This window comes from Onychostruthus taczanowskii, unplaced genomic scaffold (assembly GCF_017590055.1).
Source record: "Onychostruthus taczanowskii isolate IOZ18803 unplaced genomic scaffold, ASM1759005v1 scaffold8, whole genome shotgun sequence".
Lineage (NCBI taxonomy): Eukaryota > Metazoa > Chordata > Aves > Passeriformes > Passeridae > Onychostruthus > Onychostruthus taczanowskii.
In genome coordinates this window covers 12,959,346-12,983,337 of record NW_024505892.1, presented here as the reverse complement: position 1 = coordinate 12,983,337, position 23,992 = coordinate 12,959,346, and the positions used below count along the sequence as shown (strand labels likewise).

Genomic DNA, 23,992 nt, shown 5'->3' with positions numbered 1-23,992 from the left:
TATTACAGTGTGAGCATGGCAATAAAATAGTCCCTTGAGAGAGAAAATATTTGGATTCAAATATATATATTTTTTTTTTTTTTGCTGGGAACTGGTTATCTCCCAAGACAGAACTGTCATGTTTCTCATTGATAAACCTTTCCATTGGCTTGAGGAAAGCACCAGAGTCTGCAAACGTTGCTGAGCCCTGTTTTAGGCAGAAACAATAGTTGGTCCCACACTGGTCAGTGACAAACTCCCTTGTAGCCTCCAACATGATTTTCATCCCAGACCCTTTGCATTTTTGCTATGCTATTGACTCCTACTCTTGACTCTGAAGGCATCACCAGCATCCACTGTGATTCCAAATCCTGGCACTGCCCATCAGGTGAGATATCCCTAATACCAGTACCAGGTCTGCTGACAGAGGGACAGGAGCTCTTTTATTGCACTGGCTTATGGAGTTCAAGAGGAGCTGGATCTACAACCAGGACTCTTTCCTTCTTCTTTTTAATGGGGTTATGAAACTTTGTTCTGCTTTTCTGGTTAGAAACAGGAGTTTTTCTCTCAATTTTGTGCCTTTTGACAAATGACTGAGTTTGTGGATATAGTCAATACTTGCAATACTCTTGATAATTCTGCCAGCTGCATCACAAGTGTTTTGGTAACCGCATTTTTTTTGTTGTTGCTCAAGCCCATGCTTAGGGCCAAGACTTTTAATATTTTATTAAAAAATAAACACACTGTTACTGACAAAAGCTGTAAATGGGAAGCCAGATGCCCTTGAAGTCTCAGTACTGTCCCCCAAACTGCAGGCTCTCTATTTTTTACTTTTATAAATTTTAGATAATTTTGATGATTTTTGAATCTCTGGCACTGACAAGGCTGGAATTACATTAGTCTTTTAGAGCTTTGGGGATTTTATTAATGTTCTCAAACTGCAAAACAGTTCCCCCAACCATAATGTGAGCGCAGTTTATAAAAGAAAAAAAATCCATTAACATTAATGAGGCAGTTAAATATAAAAAATAAAGCCCCGCTATGAGAAAATCTCTAAAAATTATATAGCTGGTTTTTAATGCTACTAGTCACTCAGCCACTGTTTACGGAAAATCAGTGTTCTTTTGTAAAGCTAGAATGAGAGCACTACAGAATAACCAAAGATGAACCTTGGCCTCTGTTCCCTCAAAGTTGTCTTCATAGGGAAAACAAACAAAAGCCGAAAAAACCCCAGCTACACAAACCCCAAACAAAACAAAACAAAAAAAAATAAAATAAATAAAAGGAAAGGGTTTGATCTCTAATTAACTTCAGCAGTTTCTCTATTTACAAAAGTGAATGTTTTATCCAATATATTGCTCATCTTCTTCATTCATCAAAGACAAATCTGCCTTTTGTTTCTTGAACATTTTTAGGAAATATTAAGCCAAGATAATGTAAAAATCAGAAAACACAGCAGTGCCACCACTTTGTACAGACTAACACAAAGCATATTCTCTGATACAGTCAGCAATTAAATGGCTTCAGCTGGTCTGCAAACTCTGAGTCTCAGGATCACTTGTTTACCTAAATCCATCTCTGTAAGTAGCAGAGTGGAGCTTGTAAAGTTCATCCAGGTTACCAACAGACATAAAGTCAAGTGCACAGGAAAACTATGAAAGGGCTAGGGGCAGAGTTCAGAGCCCACTGAAATGATTTTGCCTTTGAGAAACAAGGCAGGCATATCTAATAGTAAAAATAGGATAGCCTAGCAAAATGAAATATGTATAGGTATGTGTGTGCAGTCTCATGCTAACAATTAGTCTTGCAAAGGGTAAGCACTGTTCAAAGTACTTTGAAAAAATTACCAACAATCTTAGATAGAGGTTGCTGTCAAACAGAATAGAACTAACAGTGATTGAGGTCTGTAGCAGTAATTGATACAAACATTGACATTAATGCTGAGATACTTACATGGAGCAATTCAGCACCTCATAAACCTCTTTCCATGCAAAAACTGACCTTTTAAGCTAATGACAGAGTTGTTTGTCTCTTGCATGGGAACTCAGCATGGCCAGCACTGATTTCTATCCCCGTGCTGGAATGAACCCTTTTTAATCCTTTTTCTAGGTCTTTTTTAGGACAGTTGTAGCTCATAATGATAAAACAATAACAAAATGGAATACTGTTACATCTTTAATCAATAAAGTGTCCTTTCCTGAGTTTTGTCTGAATAGTTTGTGCTAGAAATTGGCACAGATCACTGCAAATCAGTATAATAAAATTATGTTGACCAGTTCTTTTGTACAAAATAAAGCAATAAAGAGCTTTTCTGTTAACTTTATGTTTTTATTGAGAGATGCCATACTCAAGACCACACACATTACCATTACATATGAGAAAAGCATAGCTGTTTCAACAGACAAAAGTTAAAGTGCAGTTGATTCATTGTCTCCTTTAAGAGGACTGGCATCTGGAGCACATGCACTTCAAAGTCAAATGCTGTACTGAGATGTGCTGCTTTGAAGTACAGCTGCTGATCCAGACAAATTTTGGAGCCTAAACCAGCATATGAATCTGCTGTACTCTGAAAAAAAAAAAAAAATCTATTTCAGATGCCAGTTTTAACTCAGTTTAGAAAATTGCTGTCTGGATCGGCTGAACTTCAAAGCCGAACATCGCAGTGCTGCATTTCCCTTTGAAGTACAGCTAATCCAGATAGTGGATTTTCTCTCCCTCCTTTTTTTTTTTTTTTTTAAGGTAGTTAAAATTGGCATCTGACCTTACTAGTATTTCTCCTTACCATCTGCACATTCTTCTTCCCTTCTCCCTTATTTCCTCATCTTTTGACCTCTGAAAAACACAGCAAGATTCACTAGCTCGTTAGCCCCTGCACTACCAAAGCTACTCTAAAGGGGGTGGTTGTGGGGACAGCCTATATCGAGTTACATAATGGGCAGTGGCCAATTACTGCACATGGCTTGCCATAAAGTTTGTTAAATAATACTTAATTTTACCATCCAAGGAAAATAAAGCTCAAAGCAAATTCCTTGTAAATGTTTGCATTCAAAGCATTTGTAACAACACTCTCATGGTTCTGCTAACTCATATTAACGGCCATTAGCACTGGTTTAAAAAGTAGCTGAGCTTGATAGCATTTCAGCTTTCAGAAATTTTCAGTTACTTTGTCACAGAAGGGTCTCCTTCACAGGCAAGTCAGGAAAGCCTTAAGGAAATGGTTTTACTAGAGAAAGAACGAGATTACTGCAGGCAGAATTTGCACAGCTTCTGGCAAGGGGAAGCAAGGGTAAACGCAGTGCCCTCACCAGGACACAGTCTCATATTATGCACACATCAGGGATGCTGCTGTTTGCTACTGAATTAAAAGATAAATCACAAAGAAATGTCGCACCCTGTTAGAAGACAAAAAGCAAGAAACCCCCACCCAAATACATGCTAGTACAAGAAGACAATTTAATGACAGCATCTCTCATTTGCTGAGAAATAACTCTGGAGAGAAAAAGGGCTGGACAATGACCAGCATTTTATTTACACAGATCATGAGACAAGTCACTCGAGTGATCTGTTCTTGTCAGGCAGTCTTTAATTAGAAAATTCCTAGAGAGAACTCATGCTCCCACTAGGTGCTTATTAAAAACTAAAGACAAAAGGAGTCAGTAGAAAAACCCAAGGAATGGACAGAGAACTCAGGTTACAGTGAAAGGCAAGCTGCTGCTAGCATAGGGAGAGACACTCAGGATGGGATGCTGGATTTTGAATGAAAAACTCTCAGTGCTGTTATTAGTGAGTATTTTTAGCATTAAAAAGTCTAATTGGATATATATAAATATTTTAAGCTTGTTTAAAAGACATTTTATGGTTTGCTTACAGTAATACTCCCAAGCTTAATGTAAAACTTGCTATAAAATATTCAGCAGCCTTTTTATAACTAGTCTTAAAAACAATTTAAAGTCTTAGTGTTTTATTTTTAATTATTTTTAAGTCAATGTACTTTAATCCTCAGATAAAGGGAGCAGAGGTTTGCAATTATAATTGACATTATAATCTGATTTATTTTCAGACACTTTGGTGATTTGTATATGGGGAGCAGAGAAAGGAATTTCCTTAGCTCTTAATTCCCTCAATTTCTGTAATTTTTCAATTTTGGCATTTATTTCCTTTTTAGAGACCAGGTTAAGGCCTGTGCTTAAAAGCAAGTTTACCATGACACAGTAAACATAATTTATATCCTTTACTCAAGATCTGGGGGTAGGATATAACCCTGAATTTTCTAAAATGTAGCCTCATTCCAGCAGGCATTTTTGATTTCTATCATCTGTGATCAAGAATTGCATTGCACTCTTATTTTGAAACATCTCTCAGATTCTTTTAAAACTATGACCATAACCAGTTTTTTATGCATTTAAAAAAGACTATAAATGTTACTAATCTGTAGCCTCTCTGCTTTGTAGCTGGTGTGGCTGGGACTGAACTTCTATTTGTTTATTGATACCTTCCACTGGTATGAAGATGACAAAGCTTACATTTATACACGGATTATGCTGGGAGTAAGTATGAGTTTGATTGTTGAAGAGCTTCACAAGAAGAATGTATTCATAGTCTGATTTTATTTACATCCTTCATAAAACTTTTGATGTTTCAACAGTAATTTTCCCATATAAGAGCATTATATTAATATAGTATTTTCTTTCTTTTGCTCTTCCTATACCAAGCTTGTAATTTAATTTCTTTATGCTGTTATATATACAGTCAACCCTGGCTTGGGCAAGAGCTTCTGCAACGTGCCTTAATTTTAACTGCATGCTAATCCTGTTACCAGTCTGTAGAAACCTTATTTCATTCTTAAGAGGAGCAAGCATTGTAAGTACCATTTCTCAAATAGCCATATTATTCTCTCTTTTTTTATTTCTGTAGTTCAGCGGTATTATCCCTATCAAACATTTTCCAAGGAATTTTAATTTTTGATAGAGAAGCCTGTACACTATTTCCTAGTTATTACCATTTAAATTGTCAGTATTCATGACTGAAGAGAAACAAATGACTTGTTTAACACAGTGCTCTAAATGCAACACTGATTTTGGCAGCTGCTGCATAGCATGGTGTCATGAAGAGAAAAGTGAGAAGCCACAAAAGAGGGACATAATAATGTCACTTGGCCAAATGGAGAAAATTCATATCCATCATGTGTATTCTCTGTAGCTGCAAAGTGAAAATCAGAGAAATAAAATGTTCAGATAGAAAAGAATGTTCTAAGGATAATAATGAACATGTTTAAATGCTTCTGTCTGAGTGGCCACCATTCAGGTCTTCATTTGTGGTAAATGAAATTTTGTAACAGGCGTTCACACAAACCCTGGAATCACACATAGGAAGTACTTAAGGCTTTAGCTCTACTAGCTTTAACTTCAACTTGCATTGAATTATTACAGTCAGAGCAATCCCAATGACACATGTTTGGGTAAAAAAATCACTGATCACTTCATGACTCCAGGAACAACAGGAATTTAGAAATGGTAAGATACAGTTATTTTATAGTAAGCTGGTTCTTATCTCAGTTCTGCCATTTTTTGTTTCTGTGATTGTTAGGCTTAGATATTAAGCAGTCTTTAGGCTGGGAATCAATGCTTATATTATTGTTTGAGTTCAGAAGTTGAACATTCACAAAAAAAAAAAAAAAAAAAAAAAAAAAAAAAAAAAAAAAAAAAAAAAAAAAAAGAGAGAGAGAAAAGATGTCCCGGCCTTCTGAATCAGTTTGTGAATCAGCACAGAACATATGCATGCCCACTTAGATGCTGAGTAAGAATTCAGAGGACTGGAACTCTTCTCACAGATAATATTTGGCTATTCTGGACAATATTCTGCTCTTGAGGAGCATGTTACAGAGCAACTTGACTGCTCCAGCATGGCCAGCACTGGGCTGGATCCAGTGCCTCTCCAAGGAGGTGCTGTGTATTGACATCACACCCTGTGGTGCTCCAGATTTTTGGAAGACTTATTAGCTGGGAAACAAAATGGATACATGCCAGGATCTTTGGCATGGTGCCATGCCAGGTCATGTGAGCAATCCAGACACCCACACCACCACTCAGAGACTGAATTCTGCCCATGAGTGCTGTCTGGGTTCCAGCAGAGTGTTAGTTTTGGCTCAGTGCAGCCGGCCCCCAGCCCGAGGCTGGCTCCACACCGGGGCACCCAGCTGGCTGTGAGCACACCACTGCCGAGCCCTTGCAGGGATGGCAGCACGGCTCAGTAACACATCAGCATGCAGCCACCTGAGGTCTAGACAGCCTCACCCTCCTGGGGTGTGCATTTCCTGAAAGCAGAGAAAAGGTTTTCATTGCAGGCTGGCTTTGCCAGCACTTCAGCTCTGTTATGCTGAGCTCACAAAGCAGTGGTGGCCCAGCCTGGTGTCCCTACACCTGCAAGTGAGTTAATGACAGCTCAGATAAACCACTCACAAATCACAGCTAAGTGTAGCAGAGCTTTATCAAACCCTTTTTGAGCCCCTATATAGGATTATTAGCTTCAGAAACCCTGGCGTGCCACTCAAGAAAGTTACTTGAGTCCTAAAACTAACTCAAAACTTCCACTGAATTCCTTCAGCATTCCATTTACAAATGTACTGAACTCTTCTCCTTTCCAAAATGTGAGATGTAAACACCAATAGGAATGACATAAAACAAGTTCTGCTTTTTCACCAAGTACTGTGGAGGAGCGCTGAGGAGACAGCTTGGCAAAAACATCACATTTCACAAGATGGTTGCCTATGGAATAGCGTTAAATGCAAGTAAGCTTTTTTGGTTTTATTTTTTTCTTCTTTGCCTTTGAACTATTTTGAATTTCATAGTGATTCTGCCTAATGCTGTAATCCCCATCAGCTCTGAGATGTGATATTTTAGTGCAATCATTTGTTGACTGCAGCTTTAAATGTGTGTAGGAGTCCCATCTGATTAACCATTTGTAGTCTTTTTTGCTTGAGAAGAGTTTGACTGTTAAGGAAAAAAATGTTCAATCCGAATAGTAAACACCAGTTGCCACTTAGTTAATCTGAACAACTTGTGTGCCCTTAAAATTTAGTGTAAATAACTTTTTTTGAATCCCTGAGGGTAGATGTTTGGGGAGATGACATAACATCACTGTCTGATTCTGTAAGGAAATTATGCTTATGAGTCATACCACAAATCTGCCCACCAATACATCTTCACTAATTTTTCAACCAGGTAATAAATTTAATCTGAATTTGAGAGAGGCCGGTGTCTCAAAAAGAATGGATTTCTAGATATTTATTTTTAGCAGGTGATCCACGAAACTAATGGCCCCCTTGAATAGAAAACAGCAACTTGAGATCAAAATTTTTCTATTCTGCTGGTCCTAGTGACATACTGAGGTGCTTGTTCACCTGGTTGGGAAAAAGACATGTCACCTTCCTGTTCTCTTAGTAAAAGGACCCGGAGAAGTTTGAATTCCTATTCAAAGGACATGAGGGGAACCGGAGTTAGCTTGAGAAAAAAGGATGTACAGAGAGGAATGAACAAAAGCCAGTGTGAAGAAGGACAAGAGCACACAGAGATGGAGAGGTATCTATGATAGATAGATAGATTAGATAGATAGATAGATAGATAGATAGATAGATAGATAGATAGATCTCTTAGAAAATGGGAAGGAGACAGAGGAATTAATCAGGGCTATTTGCAAGCATGAGATATTGCAGGGTAACTGTTCTACCCCCAGGCTGTCAGGATGGATTCTGGTCAAAATATCTTTTTTCAGGCTGCATGAGGGAGCTGCTTTTGTGTGTCTAGGCTGTTAATGTCCTCAAGCCGTGAGACAAGAATTTGAAGTTAGGATTGCCAACAGGAACCAATAGCTAAAGTTTGTCTTGTGTATGTCATGCTAAAGAATTCCAAGGGGAAGCCTATGGGATATAAACATTCATCTTACAGTGTATTATGATTAATTACTTATCTGTCATGTCCATTCATTCAGAGTTCAGTTTCACTACAGAACACATTCCTACAGAGTGCAACATTGCTTCTTTAATTAATAAATCAACCCAGGAATATAAATTAACCAACTTGAGTTGGTGTATAATAGGTCATGTTCCAAAAAGAAAGCAAAACTTCACAATCAAACCTCTTATGTTCTTGGTTTTTACACTAATATTAAAATGTTTGCTAGTGCATTAATGTGGACAGTTTGTAAAGTGCAAGTCTATCAGAAAAGTGACTACTTTAATGGTTTCACTGATTTCAAAGAAAAAGACACAGAAGCCAATGTGAAATGACAGAAAGCATGATCATATAATTCTCATTTAAATCACTCTCTAGGAAGAAATCAAAGGTTCATTTTTGGGTTCATATTTAGGTTGATTGGGGATTTTTTTCCTAAATACAAAATGGAAAAATAGTTAATGAGATATTTGAGAAAGAAAACAGAACACAAGGAAGTCTAATAAACAAAGCATGACAACCTATGAATTCCTGCTTCCTTAACAGTCAAGTGAGAAACATTTATCATATTTGCAAAAACACTACATCACTGAATAGTGTTAGACTTGTGTAAAGAATGGCCAGAAACTCAATTTCCTGAAATTCAGTTTTAAGTTCATAGAAAAATAAAGTCTACAGAACACATTGTGACAGAAAAGCAACATTTCAGAGTGGTACCCACAAGTACACTGAATCCTTTTCAATAAAATCTAACAGTGTTAAAATGATGTGTAAATAGATGCCATTTTCCTCTCAACTGACACATTATTTATCCTAGCACTACCTATATTGCCTTTTATTACACAAAAACATAGTCAACTCCTATTAGTCTATTGCAATTTAGTAATTCTCTGTTAAATGGATGTACAATCTTATATGATCAATTGACTAAATGTGGTAGCAAGAAGTTAAACCAATTTGAAGATGAGATCAGTAAGCTTAGCCTCACAATATAAAATTGCAAACACCTTTATTATGAAAGTAACATTATTCATCTTGGCTTGCCAGGTGGTGTTATTCCAGCATATTTATTTAATAGTGTGCTAAAATTAGTCAGTGCAACATTAGTATTGTCTGGCTTCTAACAGGCAGCTAGCTCAGCTGAGGTGTGCCTGGCCATGAAAAGAGTACATCTGTACCTTTAATTTTTCATCATCTCTAATACAAATTCAAGAGCAGGCTTTAATTGGTCAGGTCATAAAGGAATATAATTAGAGACTAGTGGAAGAGGGAAGTTGGAGGAAAGAGAGAGAGTAAACAATGCTATCTATAATCAAGGGCATCATTGAAAATTCAGTAAAGGGAATTCTGCTTAGTTTGGCTTCCTGCATTCTGCATGCCTGTCTGTGATAAGAGCTGTCTGGGAGTTATTCAGCCACTAATAAATCTTCCTTATAGACCAGTAACTCTGCTAGAATAAAATCAGAGTTTCATGCACTCTCAGTTTGATCAGTGCAAATAATTCTGTGCTTTGTACTGGAAAGAGACTTCAGTTGAGACACAGTGACCTGAAACTTAAAGGCACCACAAGAGATAGTAATAACATTTTCTACAAAATCTACTTCTTACTGTACTGTTTTTACCCTCTCAGAAAAGAATATTCATACATTTTCTGAAGTGGGGAGTGTTGGGGGCATTTTTCTTTCTTTACTTTGCTATATTTGGCTTATCTTAAAGAAGAAATTACTTGCATTTTTTTGGTGTTTGCAGAAAGGTCATATGGATATTTTGCTCCATCAATCTTTGAATTATAATATTAATAAAGTTTAAGCAATTAAGGGAAAATAGCCAAAAGACAGAAAGGTTGTTTGGAGTTAGGCTGCTTGAAATAATGATTCCTGCTCCTTAAAAATTCCAGCAATGTGTTCTTCTTTAAAAACAGGCAAAGTGCAGAAAGAGGTATAGTGGTGCCATGTGTGTTTGCCTTCTGACAAGCACCAAAAAATCTATAGCTAAAAATACTAGGAAACCTTTCCATTTTCAACCACTTTTTGGTAAACTATTTGAAGGCTTTTGGTGACCTGAGTCCCATTTTTGTGTAAATTATTAAGTTTTCAGGGAAGCAGATGCCTATCTTCAGAAGAGGTCTAGCTGATACCTCAGTGCTGCACTTCCAGAAATTACAGAAAATCAAACTTCCATTAAATGTCTCTTTTTGTTTTTTTTTAGTCAGATTGCTTAAATCTAGACTTAGTGCAAGTACTAGGATGGAAACAATATTAAATTGAAGACTGTAAGCTTCCAGCTAAGATAAAAAATGGTCCAAGTCATGTTCTTCTTTGATGTGTATAACCATTCTTAAAAACAAAATAAAGTGCAAGCGCGTGTGTGGTCACTATTTTAATTTTTATACAGCCTGCACCTTTTTAGTCCACAAAGGCATCATGAAGTTGAATTAGGGATTCTGAATAACTAGGAATGGCACAATGGGTGGCAATAAAAAACCCAGTCTTGGTCAGGGGCAGAATTCTTCACGCCTGGGTTATCTGCCTGTAGAGCTGCTCTGTTTGTTGTGGGCAGAAAGGCCAGGATTTGACCCTTTGACTTTATCATGATAGACTGGTTAATCAAAGTGTTTAACTGCTAGCAGCAAACTCCAATTTGATTATTATCCTGTACAGGCATGCAGAAAAAGAGAGAGTTAAATCTTGTCCTCAGATAAACACATGAAATTTCTGTTTAGTTCAATGAGAGTTGTGCATGCTTCACTGAAGGCACAATTGGCTGAATAAGAATAACTAAATTGACCATACTTTCAAGATAATTTAATTATATCTCTTTGTATTTAAAGATACGTACAGTAAACACCATGATCTAATAGCAACCCTTTTCCTCCCTTTCTCCTTCCAATAAAGCCTTTTATTTGATCTCAGAGGTGGACTAGAAGAACATCTCAGGGTCAAATACAAATTAATGTATGTTAAGTGCTTCAGAGGTTCTAGATGTCATTAAAAACAACAAAAATCCTTCATTCTGCATAAACTGTTACAAAAAGAGTTTCGTTTAACAGATTGGGTGATTTATTCCATATGTTATATTTGGACATGCAGAATGAGGAGAAAATTGAACCAAAAATTCTGAGATGTGGTCTCTTAAACTTTGTCCTCATGGGTAACTCAGATAAGTGGTGCAGAGGAAAGAAGTACCAATTGTGGAAAGCTCAGATTTCAGAAATCTGCATATGTAATTTTGGAATTGCTTACTACATTCTATACACTGCAGAAGCAAAGGCCTTCAGAAAATGCACTTTAGGGATATAAAATATTTTAGTTAATGGCAATGCATTCCGTGCCAGAATTTTTATTCTGCTACAACTATCATACATTAAATGAACCACACTGAAAATGGAATTAGATCTTTGCATTACTGTTACCATCCAGCTATAATTCACTTTTAGATTGCATCAATTTTTGCTAGAAGCACACAAAAAACCCCATCAGAAGTATTAATCTAATAATACTCCAGGCAATATCTAAGATCATAGGAGACTCAGGTAAACCAACATATTTAGTACATCATTAGTTTGAATGAGTTATTTTTCAATGTATCCTTATTGTCTCTCCATTAACATCTACCACAGAATAGCTTACAGAATATAAAATCAACAAAACTCTCCTGTTCATTCTGGAAGTCTTCTACACTTGTAATATCCTCTACCTATCAGATGAAAGCTGGAGAGAATGTCACCCAGAAGGGAAGGTGTGGTAGATCCCAAAGAATCCATGATGATGTTTCCATTGACAAAAACACAGGGAAACAGAACAATGTGCAGATGGAAAAGACAGTGTCCTCTGGTAGCCTGCAGAAGAACCTTCCTAGGCTAGGTTGCCAGAACTGGATCTCTTCTTCCAGGGGAAAGTTGCAACATGAGTATTCCTCATCAGCTATAGTCTCAAGACCTTCTTGAGGATCTGTATCCATTCAACCCATTTTTCTTCTGTCCAAGACTAGAAATGCTCTGTTAGGAGATGTGGACCTCTGTCTGTCTGGAGAAAACTAGCACATCATCTCACTCTCAACACTCAGCATTTACCAGATAGCATTAGATATCCTGTCACTGCTGACATGACATTGTGCAAATAATGTAGAATCCTGCACTTTGGGGAAAGTACTAGACTTTGTAACTTTCTAAACAACAGAAATGTCATCATTTCATGTGAATATTTTACAGTCTGCAGTATCACTTTAAAAAAATCTATTGTTTTGAAGGTGAAAGGAGAAAGTGCCTTTTGCTATGAACACAGATTCAAACTTCCACAATTAGTCAATGTCACAATTCTAAATGAGCAAAGATAATCCAAAACCTGCAGCTGACAGACTGCAGGCAAGCTCTGGTAAAACAGCACTATGGATCCTAACTGTGTGAAACTCTCCCAGTCCCTAGGCTATGGGGACTATTACATCATACCAGAGTCATAAAGAGCATCCTATATATAGAGGGCAAGAGGCCCAAGTTACAGTAATCACTCAGAGATGCCAAAATAAAACTGCTTAGTACAAGTCCGCTTAGAGACTCACTGTCAGGATTTTCCATCCTTTGAAAGTTTTCTTTCCTCTTTTCCTTAGCCCATACCAGACAATGTGCAGCATGTAACTCCACAACTTACCAAAGACAGAAATCTGTTACCCCACACTCCTGTCCTGCGAGTGAGCTCTTTCAGCTGCCAAAGAAATCAGGTCCTCATCAAGCAGCGACTTGGCTCCCTTCCAGCTGGATCAGATAACATCCTTACCAGGCCAACACATCTGTTCTGAAAGGAGCCCCTTGTAGGAACAGTTCCCCCCTTCCTACTCAGCACTTAAATGTGCTGTTACACTTAAAGATATAAACAGCATTTATTTACTGCTTATGCATCAGTTGTACACTGGGGAACAGATTGTCACAGCCCCCACACAGGTGCCACCTAAACAACCCAGCTCAGAGCTTGGACTCTTGGGTTTTGACAGTCTAAATCCACACATCTCATTCGCTGCTTGTGGTCCAGTGTCACCTTCCTTCCAGGGCTCCCAGCACTGCTGGGGTGCTGGGAGCACACTCTCATGCAGAGGCTCCAGGAAGCATCTTTCACCTGATGCTGGCAAGGCTGTTTCGCATGCAGCACCTAACCCATAACAACATGTGCAGGACACGCCAGGCCACTGAGTCCAGCACCCTCTGATGCTCACAGTCGTGTCATGCACACCATTTCATAAAGTGACCAACCTTTGGCTGAAAGCTGCTTAGATTGCTTGATCCTAATATCCCATTTATTAAAAGGTTATTTTAGAGTCTCATTCCTTTGATGACTTGAATCTGTCTTCTAATTTCCAGGCTCCCTTTATCTCTCTGCAGTTCATACCCATTTGGATTCGGTCTCCATCCTGCAAAGCTATTCCAGCTAGTATAAATAATTTATTATTCATTGGGCCAAAGATTCAGGAGAAATGGGAGGTTGATTTTGCAGTTTGGGTGCTCAGGATATTCACTTGGGATGCCTGTGTCAAGAAATACTGGATTATTTTTATTAAGGGCTTCATCAAGAGACAGCTCAAAAGAGAATAACCAGTCAACCCAACTAGGACGTGTGATTTGGTTTAAAGCCTTACTTTAAATTTAATGTAACAAGGATTTTTAAATAGATCTTTCATGTCCCAGTGAATATCTAAGCATGAGGCAATGAGGTGTCAAGAAGTGGTGGGGGGAGCCCCTAAGTTAACATTACATTTTGAACAAAGTGCATCCTGACAATCAACCAACCACAGTATATCTACTGCTCTAGAAGGATCACCTGAGAAGTACAGAGTGAAAATAGCCTCTCTCCAGTGTGGACACAAGGGATAACTTACTGTTGGGTGGAATGTTTTACCTTCTTGCACTGGCAGCTTTAACCATTTCCATGGCCAGCATCTTACTTTAACTCATGCTCCCATGGACACAGCCGTCCCCAGGTGGACTCCAGCATGTGGAGTGAGTGAACCCACTAAGTGGTTAGGCGCAAAAATGTCCAACAATACCAAATATGCATTTAATCTTGTGTTTACACCTATGATGAAACAGTGACTAGTATAGCAAAACATTATTTTCATCCACATAGTTACAACTTTAAAAAAGGGGAGAAAGAGGAAAGAAGAGGAAAGAAGGAAAAGGAGAGGAGAGGAGAGGAGAGGAGAGGAGAGGAGAGGAGAGGAGAGAAGAGAAGAGAAGAGAAGAGAAGAGAAGAGAAGAGAAGAGAAGAGAAGAGAAGAGAAGAGAAGAGAAGAGAAGAGAAGAGAAGAGAAGAGAAGATTTTTTTGAGACTATTTTTCAGGGAAGAAGATCATATTTGGTTTTCTACAAATACTGCCTTTTTGAATGGTTTTTTAAATGGTCAGGGACAGAAACAGATAACCACTGAAGGAGAGATGATAACAGGAAGCTAATTATAAAAACTAGAAATAGCTGTGCTGTAAACATATAATTATCTTTCATTGTCATTTTTTCATCCTTTGGCATTTAATATGTTGCATTAATTACAACTTGCATGTAATGGATTTGAGAGTCTCTCATATTGAAAAATGAAACTCTGCACCTAGCTTGATTACAACTTTATCTATGCAAGCCAGGAATAAAACAAAGTCCTTCCTTTTCCACTCTTGAAATTATACTATTTCCACCCAAGAAAATAGTTACAGGGGATTTTTTACTTCAATCTAAGGTATTTTGCTAAACTGACCATTTCATATACCTTCTGGGGGCAAGCCAGAAGTAGAGGCAATATATGATACTCTGGACAAATCAGATCTAACACTGTGATTTGCTCTTCTCCCTTTAAATCATTGTTCTTGTGGCTTCTCCAGGCTCCACTTGCTTAAAGTAATGCTACAGCTATTTGTTAATAGGAGACAGATTTTGAAAGCATCTCTAGTGTATGTTGCAAACTGGTCCATGCCTAAACCAGTCAACTTAGTGTCCTTTATAGCAAGGGCAAACCATAACACATCCGAGTACATTAACTAAAAATAGGAATTTTAATGAGTTTACCTAATTTTGAACAATTTAAAGTCAGAGGCATACACTTTATATCAACTCTCAAGATGTCCTCCTTTGATGACACTGGAGACTGCAGGGCACTTGACTGTAAACCTGGGAGGTGAGCCTGCTGCTGTTCCTATCCTCTCTACCGTGAAGCAGTCACTTCATATTAGACATGCAGTTGATAAAATTCTCTTTTTATTGTCAGCTTAATCCATGCAAAACTCTCAATTTACGCCTGAGCTTTTCAAATAGTTCACAGTGTGCATAACGAAGTTCCTTCTGGCACATACAAGTGTGCCTGTAATTTCACACCACTCTTTCTCTCCTGCAGCCATCCACATTGTTGCCCACTCCATCAACATCGAGCGGTATCATTCCAGCCAGTCAAAAGAAGCTGGCGAGTTACGGAATAAACTTTCTGGTCTTGGCAAGAGCCCAAATGAAAGCTACTTGAACCCAATCAGGACCTATGAAACAGTAAGATGTCACTTTTTAGGTTTTCTCATCTAAAAAGGTTTCCTCTGTGGATTCTATTGCCGGTAAAACTGTATTTCAAAGCCTTTTAACCAGAGCGAGAAGGTGCTGCCAAAGGTTAACCTCAATTTCAGCTGAAAACACTTACTCAGAGCTGCAATTTTCAGGTTTCTAAGCTCAAAGAAATGTCTATAGTATTTTAATTAGTTTGTCAGGAGACAGCTGGTGGGGGGAGGCTAAGGAGTGTTGTGAAGAGTAGGCAATTAAATAAACCTGCAAAGAATTTTAAAAACCCCCAAAACTAAACTATCAATACATGGAACAAGCACAACTTCTTTTCAGAAAGAAAAATAACCAAAGAACAATAGCACATCACAGTATTTCTTTCTCATTTGCTATTTGTTTCTCCCCATGGTGGTGCAGCACCTTCCTGATCTGGGGCTGATCCTGCCTTGTTACATGTGGAGTGTGGCTGCTCAGGGAAGAGCACCTTTGAAACCATCCAGGGGGTTGCTACACACAGGAAGCAGTGCAGGGGGAATCTAGAGCTGCTGTGTGCTCTTCAGAGACCAGCAGAGATATAGGATCCTCAACCCATAAAAGGTTCTGCTTGTTTTGGGGAAAAAAGTGACTGTGCCCCCTGCCCACTTTCTTGGATAAGCCACAACATCATCATAAACTCTCCCTTATAATATTCATAACATAAAGAAAAGCTGAGCATGCAGAGAAGGCAGGCAAACCATGCAAAAGTTAATCAGCTTTTTCCCCCTGTATTCCATTATACCACACATCACATTTATGCTAGAGGTTTCCTTGTATATCCTGCTTCAGAGTTACATATGCCAGGGCTGAAATGGCCTTGGTGAGACTCCTATGCATATTATTCTACTCTTTAGAAAATGCCCACACAGTCAGCATGAAATAAGGACTGCCTGAACACCATGGATTGGTGCTCTTTTGAACAGTGATGTGCTCCACTGAAACAAGAACCCAAGTGAGAAGATGGCTGGACAACCATTGATAGGATCCAACAGTGCTTGTCCTGCTTTTCCTTCCTTCCTTTCCAGTTTAGATAGCATGGGGTTTTCATTTTTCAAAATAAACAAGTTTGAAGAAAATCAAGCAAATTGATGCAGTCAGTGGTACGAATGCAAAAGTCTTCATGTTGCTGTTGACAAAGCAGTCAGGTTTATCAGAACAGGACAGCAAGCCAAGGGCTCAGCTTCCCAGTCTTTCAGTACACCCAGTGACCACTTCCATTGCATGGCCATGAGGTGATCCCCTGGAGCAGAACAAAGCTCCCAGCTCTGAATAGAAACTTACCATTATTCAGTAAGCATTTTTTTTTTCTCCACTAAGCATTGCCATAGTAATATAAATGTGAGGTAGGCCTCTAATTAGCATTAAGATCCTAAATACCCTTGAGGAAGAAGGTTAGAATATTTTGAGATTCTTTCTCAGATTTCTCACAGCCATACACTCCACAATTACCTTTCAATTTGCAGCCTAGATTTTACTCTAACCTCTAATATTTATATGTCTTTTATCACTCACTTATGTCTCAGTAGCTAAACTCAGAATTAATAAATTATGAAGGAAAGCAAACAAAAGATTGTTTCTAACTTCAGAGAAGAAAGTTCTGAGATCAACAATTCAGGCTTTCTTTTCAGTGTTGTCCTACTGCCATTGAAGCAATGTACTGTCTTTGACATTTTGCCGTTTTTCATCTCAATATCCAAACTAGCCACTGTAGTGGAAATGTTCAAAATATCACCTAGATAAATCCTGTTAATATGTAACAGGATCTGAACATGCTCTTCACAGGTACCCATTTGAAAATATACTGTTTGCTGTCAAGTGTGAGCATTTGAAAGGATGATTTTACTGTAAAAAGTGACTGTAAAAATGGCATTGTGCAATTTTATCACCTCTAGGATTTCCATATCAAATGAGTGCATTTTACAAATACAATAGAGGGTTGGTTTTTTTCTCCTAGTGTATTAAGCTGTAGAACAAAATCAGGATCCAGAAGATGTGCTGAGCTCTTCATTCCTGTGCATTAGCACTGGGAAAACAGATACACATGCTTTGTAGGCCAAATGGGTACTTCATTTACACTCTGATGGCATATTTAGCTTGATTCTCATCTTGTGTGTGAGATTTTTACTGCTGTTCTTCATGATTTGCACTTTACAACTGCAATCAACATCTGACAGTTGTGTTCAAAATACATCTTCATTCTCAATTCAGTTTATTTTGGTGGGTTTAGACAGATATACCAGACCTGTGCTGACATCTGTGAGTCATGAACAAGAAGGAACATGTTTCAGCCCAGTATATTAATGTTTCTTCATTGACAAGTATAAAAATGTTAATATAAATATGTATTTTTAAAAATAAACCCAAGTAACCCAAGCAACTAAATAAATGTAAGGACCAGGTAAGCAAAATATATTTTTTAGGTAAATGAGAGTATGCCATCCTTGTGTACCATTTCAGGGCTTCTACAGCCCCACAAACTTTGAAGTAAAGTAAGCACAAAAGAGTTCCACACCTTTACAGTTGCAGGTGTCTTTGCACCTCACATTATCACTTCACAAAAATAAGATGGTCTCTAGTGCTGTTTTCTTTATTAGACTTCTAGGTTTAATCTTCTCATTTCTCTAATAATTTTTCTTTATTTGCGACACACTTTCATTAAGTGTGTAAGTAAGTAAAATTGATCAAAGCGCAAATGAGACTGTCTAATTTCTTCCTTTCAATTTCTGAAACAAGTAAGCGGCAGCAAATATTTAAATATCTGTTTGGAATATGCCTGAGTAGAAATGGAGCAGAAGGATGACTTTCATTGCTGTTCTGTGGTAAAATGAAGGATTGCCTTGCCTCCATGTCTTGTTCTGGTTTGGTTCCTGTGCTGAGGATTTTGGCTTCATGTATAATAGCAGAAACAGTAACAATAATAAAAGTAACAGAAATAGTAACAAAAATAACAGTTATAACAACAGTATATATTAATACTAACAATGTATTCTTATTCTAGAACACAACAGGACAAGTACTAACCACAGTAGCTGGAATAACTGGAGTTGTGATAACTGTGGCTTTAATTCTGATCATGACTTCATCCACTGAGCTCATCAGAAGGTCATGCTATGAGGTTTTCTGGTACACCCACCACCTCTTTGTGGTTTTCTTCACTGGTTTAATAATGCATGGTATGGGGTAAGTGTTTGTGTAAACTACATGGGGTATATGTACACAGTTAGACATTAAACACCATCCAAATCTACAATCCCATGCTTTTCTACTAACAAGCTGCTGGGATCTTTGGTGAGATTACAAAATTAAAACATTCTGAAATTAAAATACATTACTTTTCTGAGGAATTAAAGCATCCTTCTGTTTATTCAGCCACATCTTACAACCTGCACCTTATCAATGAATGAACTTTCATGCTTGGGAACTGGGGACATTACAGATCAGGAATCAAAACCTTGTGGTTTCTAATTAGTAAGGGATGGACCTTACGCTCATAGCTCTTGTAAGGCATTTTTTAAGAGACCTTGTAGAAGCTTGAGAAGCTTTCTGCATGTCACCTACCCTGTGGTAGGTGTCTCTGTGGCCATTCTCCTCTGCATTCGTAAATGTAAAGTGATTTTGACCTTTCTCTGCAAGGACCAGAACCCCAAATTTCCTCACCATACCGACATACTGTGTAGTAGTTCTAGGTACTTTATTACAAACCAGGTTTAAATGACTACAGTAACAAACAAGTCAGGCTTATGACTAGCCCAGCCAGATGACTTTTATGGACAGAGATGACTGCCTGTTTGCTGTTTCTCTCCCTGTTCCTCAGCACAAAAGAAAGGTCTGTCCTCTTAGTAGAGAACTCTGATTCTTGCAGTGAGGGACAGAAGATACATGAGACCTTCCCTGAGAAGCTCAGGAACTGATAAATCTTCTGCCAATGCAGAGTGAGAGCAGCAAGGTGCTTATAGAGCTGAAAACATTTCCATCTTCTGTTTCCAGCTCCACTGGCATCATTTGCTTCTCCCTTGTGTGCTATCCTCCACTTCCTTTTCTCATCTCTGTGTGATAGCATTCATGTTAATCTATATTCACATATTAATTCAGGGAGTGCAGTTTTGAGGTAAATCTCATGCTCTTCCTTACCCCCTGGACTTTGGCTCGTACCATGGTACAGTCCCTGGGCTGCACAACCCAGTGTTTGGAGTGGAAATACACTCACAGAAACACATTGCTGTGTTCCAAGAGCTAACAAGTGATCCATTCACAGGACCAAGCCAGACCTACTCCTAAGCCCTAGGTAGCCCTCAGTCATGTCCTGTGAAGGGCCCTCAGCAAAGATTGCTTTGCTCTATAGATCTTTTCCTGCTGCCTAGCTTGTGTGCACACGGCCACAAGCTGTAGTTAAGCTTTTAAGATCTGAGGACAGTCATTTGCTGTTCACAGAATCATATTTGTTGGAAAGAACATTAATGACCATCTAGTTCCAGCTCCCCTGCCATGGGAAGGGACATCTCCCACTAGACCAGGTTGCTAAAAACCGTATCAGCCTGTCCTATCACAGATCATAATACACTTTTTATGTCCATTTCATAAAACATTCAGATGCCCACCACTAAAGTATGTACAAACCACAATTCTTTGGCAGTGGAACTTCCTAGCCCACAGCAGCATGTGCATGTGCCTGTTCTCTGGAGGTACAGGGATGCCTCTTCATGAGGAAGGGAACAGGCCAGCACAATGGTCTGTGCTATGTTACTTCCCCCACCTCTTTCCTTGTGGTTTGAGAGTTGCCACATCCAGTTTGACTTTGAGTGTTCCTGAAGTTGGCCCAGTTAATTATCCCCATTTTACAGAGGCAGAGCTGCAAGCAAACGCTATAGACTTTATCCTGACCTGATTAAAATGCCCCCTGCCCTCTCTGGCAAAACTTTTCCAATCTAAATACAAACAACTATAATGAGCTCTTTAAAACCCCCAGCTTTGTAAACTCCCACTGTGTAGCCAGTTGACCAGCACTACTCAGCCAGAGACTGCCCTGGAACTGGGACACTGGCTGAAGAGCCCTGTCAATACCATTCTGCTCGCTCCAGGCTGGGAGTGCACTGCAACAGAGCTTCCTCCTGCCCCAGAACACCCCTGCTAATGAAAAAGAGTCAAGCCCCAAGGTTTCATCCCCCTTCTGCTTCTTCCCCCTTCCCAGGTGGCTGAACAAATTTCACTCAGAACTAACTTATTTTGTTTCTGACTGAACAGGCGGCAAAGGTAAACTAAGTATGGAAGGGAAAATTCAGAGAAACTGTATGAAACAAACAGGGTTTCGCCATAAAAATCTTCCTTCTCTGCCCATAATCAACACTAGGTGGAACACATTTAAAATGAACGGTCAGGATTGATATATTTTTTAAAATTCACATAATTAACATTCCCAGAAATAAGGAAGCTAGAATTTAGTATATTTAGAGAGTAAACATCTAATTACACTCCTCCAACTTTATTCATAGCTTTTAAAAATACATTTAGAAAGCAGTAAAGGAAAGAGAAGGTCTGTCACTATTAAATTTTATCACTTTACTAAACACTACCAGATGCTCAAATACAGAGGAGGTCAAAGAGCCTACTCCAAAGAACTTGAAAATCAAATTTTGCCACATACAGTAAAATGTACATTTTCTATGCAAGGGCTCTCTCCATTTCAGCTGCACTGACAGGCACCAATACTACAGCACACTTCTTGCCTTTGGTCAAAAATTCACTGCAAAATTATAGGAAAGATAACTTGAATATGAGAGCAGAACAGGTTCAAAATGAAATGGCCAGTTCTCAAACTTTCATTTATCTCAGAATTGGCATTTGATTACTACGGCAAAACCTAGAGAAACACAGAAACCTTGAAAAGAAGCATATCACTGATGAACCTTTTTGTTTTAAGTCAGCTTGTCCGAGGTCAGACACCCCAGAGTCTGCTGCTTCACAATGTCACCTACTGTAAAGATCACTACTGGGAATGGGAGAACGCCACTCAGTGCCCTTTGCCAGAGTTTTCTGGCAACAAACCCGTGGTAAGAGTGATGTTCATCTTCTGCTTTTAACTTACTGTCCTTTCTTGGGAGGTTAAATCTTAGGGAGCAGGGGGCTGGAGCGAGTATGCCAGTGACTGGCACGTAGTATCATGTTTAGAGAGTCATTTCACATTCCTGTTCCAGGGTCTCTCCCTGTGCATTAAGCTAGTGCGCCCAAACTCCTCTGAAATAAGTAACATGTGCAGGTGAAGAGAATTGTATACAATTTTTGTGTCATTAACAGCAATTTTTATTTCTGGAAGATCCTTTAGTTAGAAAACACTAACACACACTCTCTTTGAAGGGTATGAATAACAAAATTGTACTCTCTCTGATTTGTTGTATGCATTTTTTTTAATAATTCAGTATCACCAATATCCTTGATGTGCTCATTGCACAAAGATAGCCTCCAAGTGAAAACTGTATGAGGGTAGAGATACAGAAAATACAATAGACCTGTAAAGCTAGGGATGCAAATTAATATTATTTTAGCTAACAGTATTTTAGTATGGGTAATTTAAATACCAAGGGAGAATAAGGCAGAGAGAAAATCATGTCCTTGCTTTGGGGTACACACTTCATACTGTCCAGTCTTGATGTCTTAAGATAGGTAAAAAGGAGAGAATTTGAAACAATGAATTATGAAAGGGAAAAGCAAAAGGAAAAATGTCCCACGGAACGGTGATTTTGCTAGAACAAGATTGCAAATCCACAGGGGGTAATTAAGTAGCAGACTTGTACAGTATGTCAGATGTCTTGCATACAAACAAAATCATTTAACATTTTCAGCTCAAGATTTAGGTTGCTCATATGCAAGTTTCTGTTGTTTCTTCCAAAAAGAAAAAAAAAACATACCAAAGGAAATCCTAAAGGAGAAAAATTAGCATTCAGTGTCTGGTTGCTCTTTTAATGGCTGACATAGATTTTTCTTAAACTAAACTATTGTTAGCCACTATCCAACCTGCATATTAATGAGAAAATGAATGCCTCTCTAAAAATTTCAGCTACAATGTCACCATAAAAATCAATACATGGCTATGCACCATGAATACAGACACAAGCTTGCTTCCAACAGCATGCCTTGATATTCATTATCATAAAACTAACTGGAAAGAACTTCCACTTCTCTGTGTTAAACCTACTTTGTCACACTTTCCTGCCTACCCAGGGCCATACTTGCAAAGTCACATTACTTTAAATGAATTGTGATAATACCATATGGCATATAGATCATCTATATGAACAGTGCCTTGCTGGATGTGTAATGTGCTATGGTGTGATACCTGCTAGACACCACAGACAGATAGCACAGATTCACTCAGAGGCTGAAAAGCCATGGCGAGGTTTGTGCAGCACTGGCAGGGGCTGGTGCAGGTGGAGCAGGGAGGGGACAGCGTTGTGCACGGCTGGGACACTCTGAAGTGACCAGAGGGCACACCATGCAGGCTATGGCTCCTGGGGAAGGCTATCACAACAGAGACCCTCTCGTGGTCACACCACACCTGCTCCCCTGCCCCATCTTTCAGTAGGTAAGAAGCAGCCCAGTCTGGCTCCTACTGAGGACGATGGAGCACTTCCCTTGCACCTGAGGCATCTGGACTTTTGTCCTCACAGCCTCACCTGAGCCATCACCGCCCTATCTCAGTTCATTCTCATTACAGGAGGAAACACTGCTTGGGCAAGGAAACTGATGTCCTGATTAGCCAGCCAGGAGCTGTGTAGCTTAGGAGCCCGTGGTGGATGCCCCGTTGTCCCAACCCAGCCAAGAGACATTTTGGATTGAATGCTCCATTGCACTGGAGTGATGGCACATTTAAAATCCCAGCTGAGCTCTCGCACAGGGTAGCCTGCAACCTTATCATTCCTGTCACATGCTTTTATTTACAGGTAGCACAAATGGAAGGGAGGAAAAACAGATCTCATCATTATTGTGTCTTGATATATGCAAATGTATTCAAGACATGAGATTACCCACTGCGCAGAGACACCTGTAGTATTTAGGGACAATGGATGTGTTGAGTTTCTGCTTTAGCTGAGAATCTTCTGGCTTATGCTTGTTTCTTCCCATTATTAAATTGTGCCTTTTTTTTTTTTAATTTAATTTTCAAGAATTAACCTTGGGAAATTGCCACTCCATCCTCTTAGCACTTTCTAAGGAAGTCACATAATTTTATGGCTTGCTTCTCATAAAAGATACTTTATAACCCTCGCTACACAGCTTGTGGAGCAAAGTCAATGTTTCAGCAAGTAAAGTTACTCTTTGGCAATTTTAAAAGCCGCATGACTGTGGAGTATTCAGTTTGCTAGAAGAAGCCATGTAATTAACGAAAGTGGAAACAAAACAGTATCTCTTCCTGGGGAAAAAAAAGCCATTCTTTTTAAATCATGATGATTCAATTATATCTAATTATCTTAGCTATCAGCGCAACTCAGTGAAATGATCAGCTCCTATACTTGAATAGCCAGGT

General features: G+C 38.8%; 1 protein-coding gene across 1 annotated transcript in view; it reads left to right on the top strand.

Moving 5' to 3' along the window:
* Window positions 1-3,717: 3,717 nt before the first annotated feature.
* Window positions 3,718-23,992, top strand: part of NOX3 (NADPH oxidase 3) — a 39,088-nt gene continuing 18,813 nt past the window's right edge. The window contains exons 1-7 of the mRNA XM_041423888.1: window positions 3,718-3,762; window positions 4,431-4,526; window positions 4,729-4,839; window positions 6,682-6,766; window positions 15,293-15,438; window positions 18,476-18,657; window positions 21,395-21,524. Coding sequence (XP_041279822.1) covers window positions 3,718-3,762; window positions 4,431-4,526; window positions 4,729-4,839; window positions 6,682-6,766; window positions 15,293-15,438; window positions 18,476-18,657; window positions 21,395-21,524 — 795 coding nt within the window. The remainder of the gene's footprint in view (window positions 3,763-4,430; window positions 4,527-4,728; window positions 4,840-6,681; window positions 6,767-15,292; window positions 15,439-18,475; window positions 18,658-21,394; window positions 21,525-23,992) is intronic.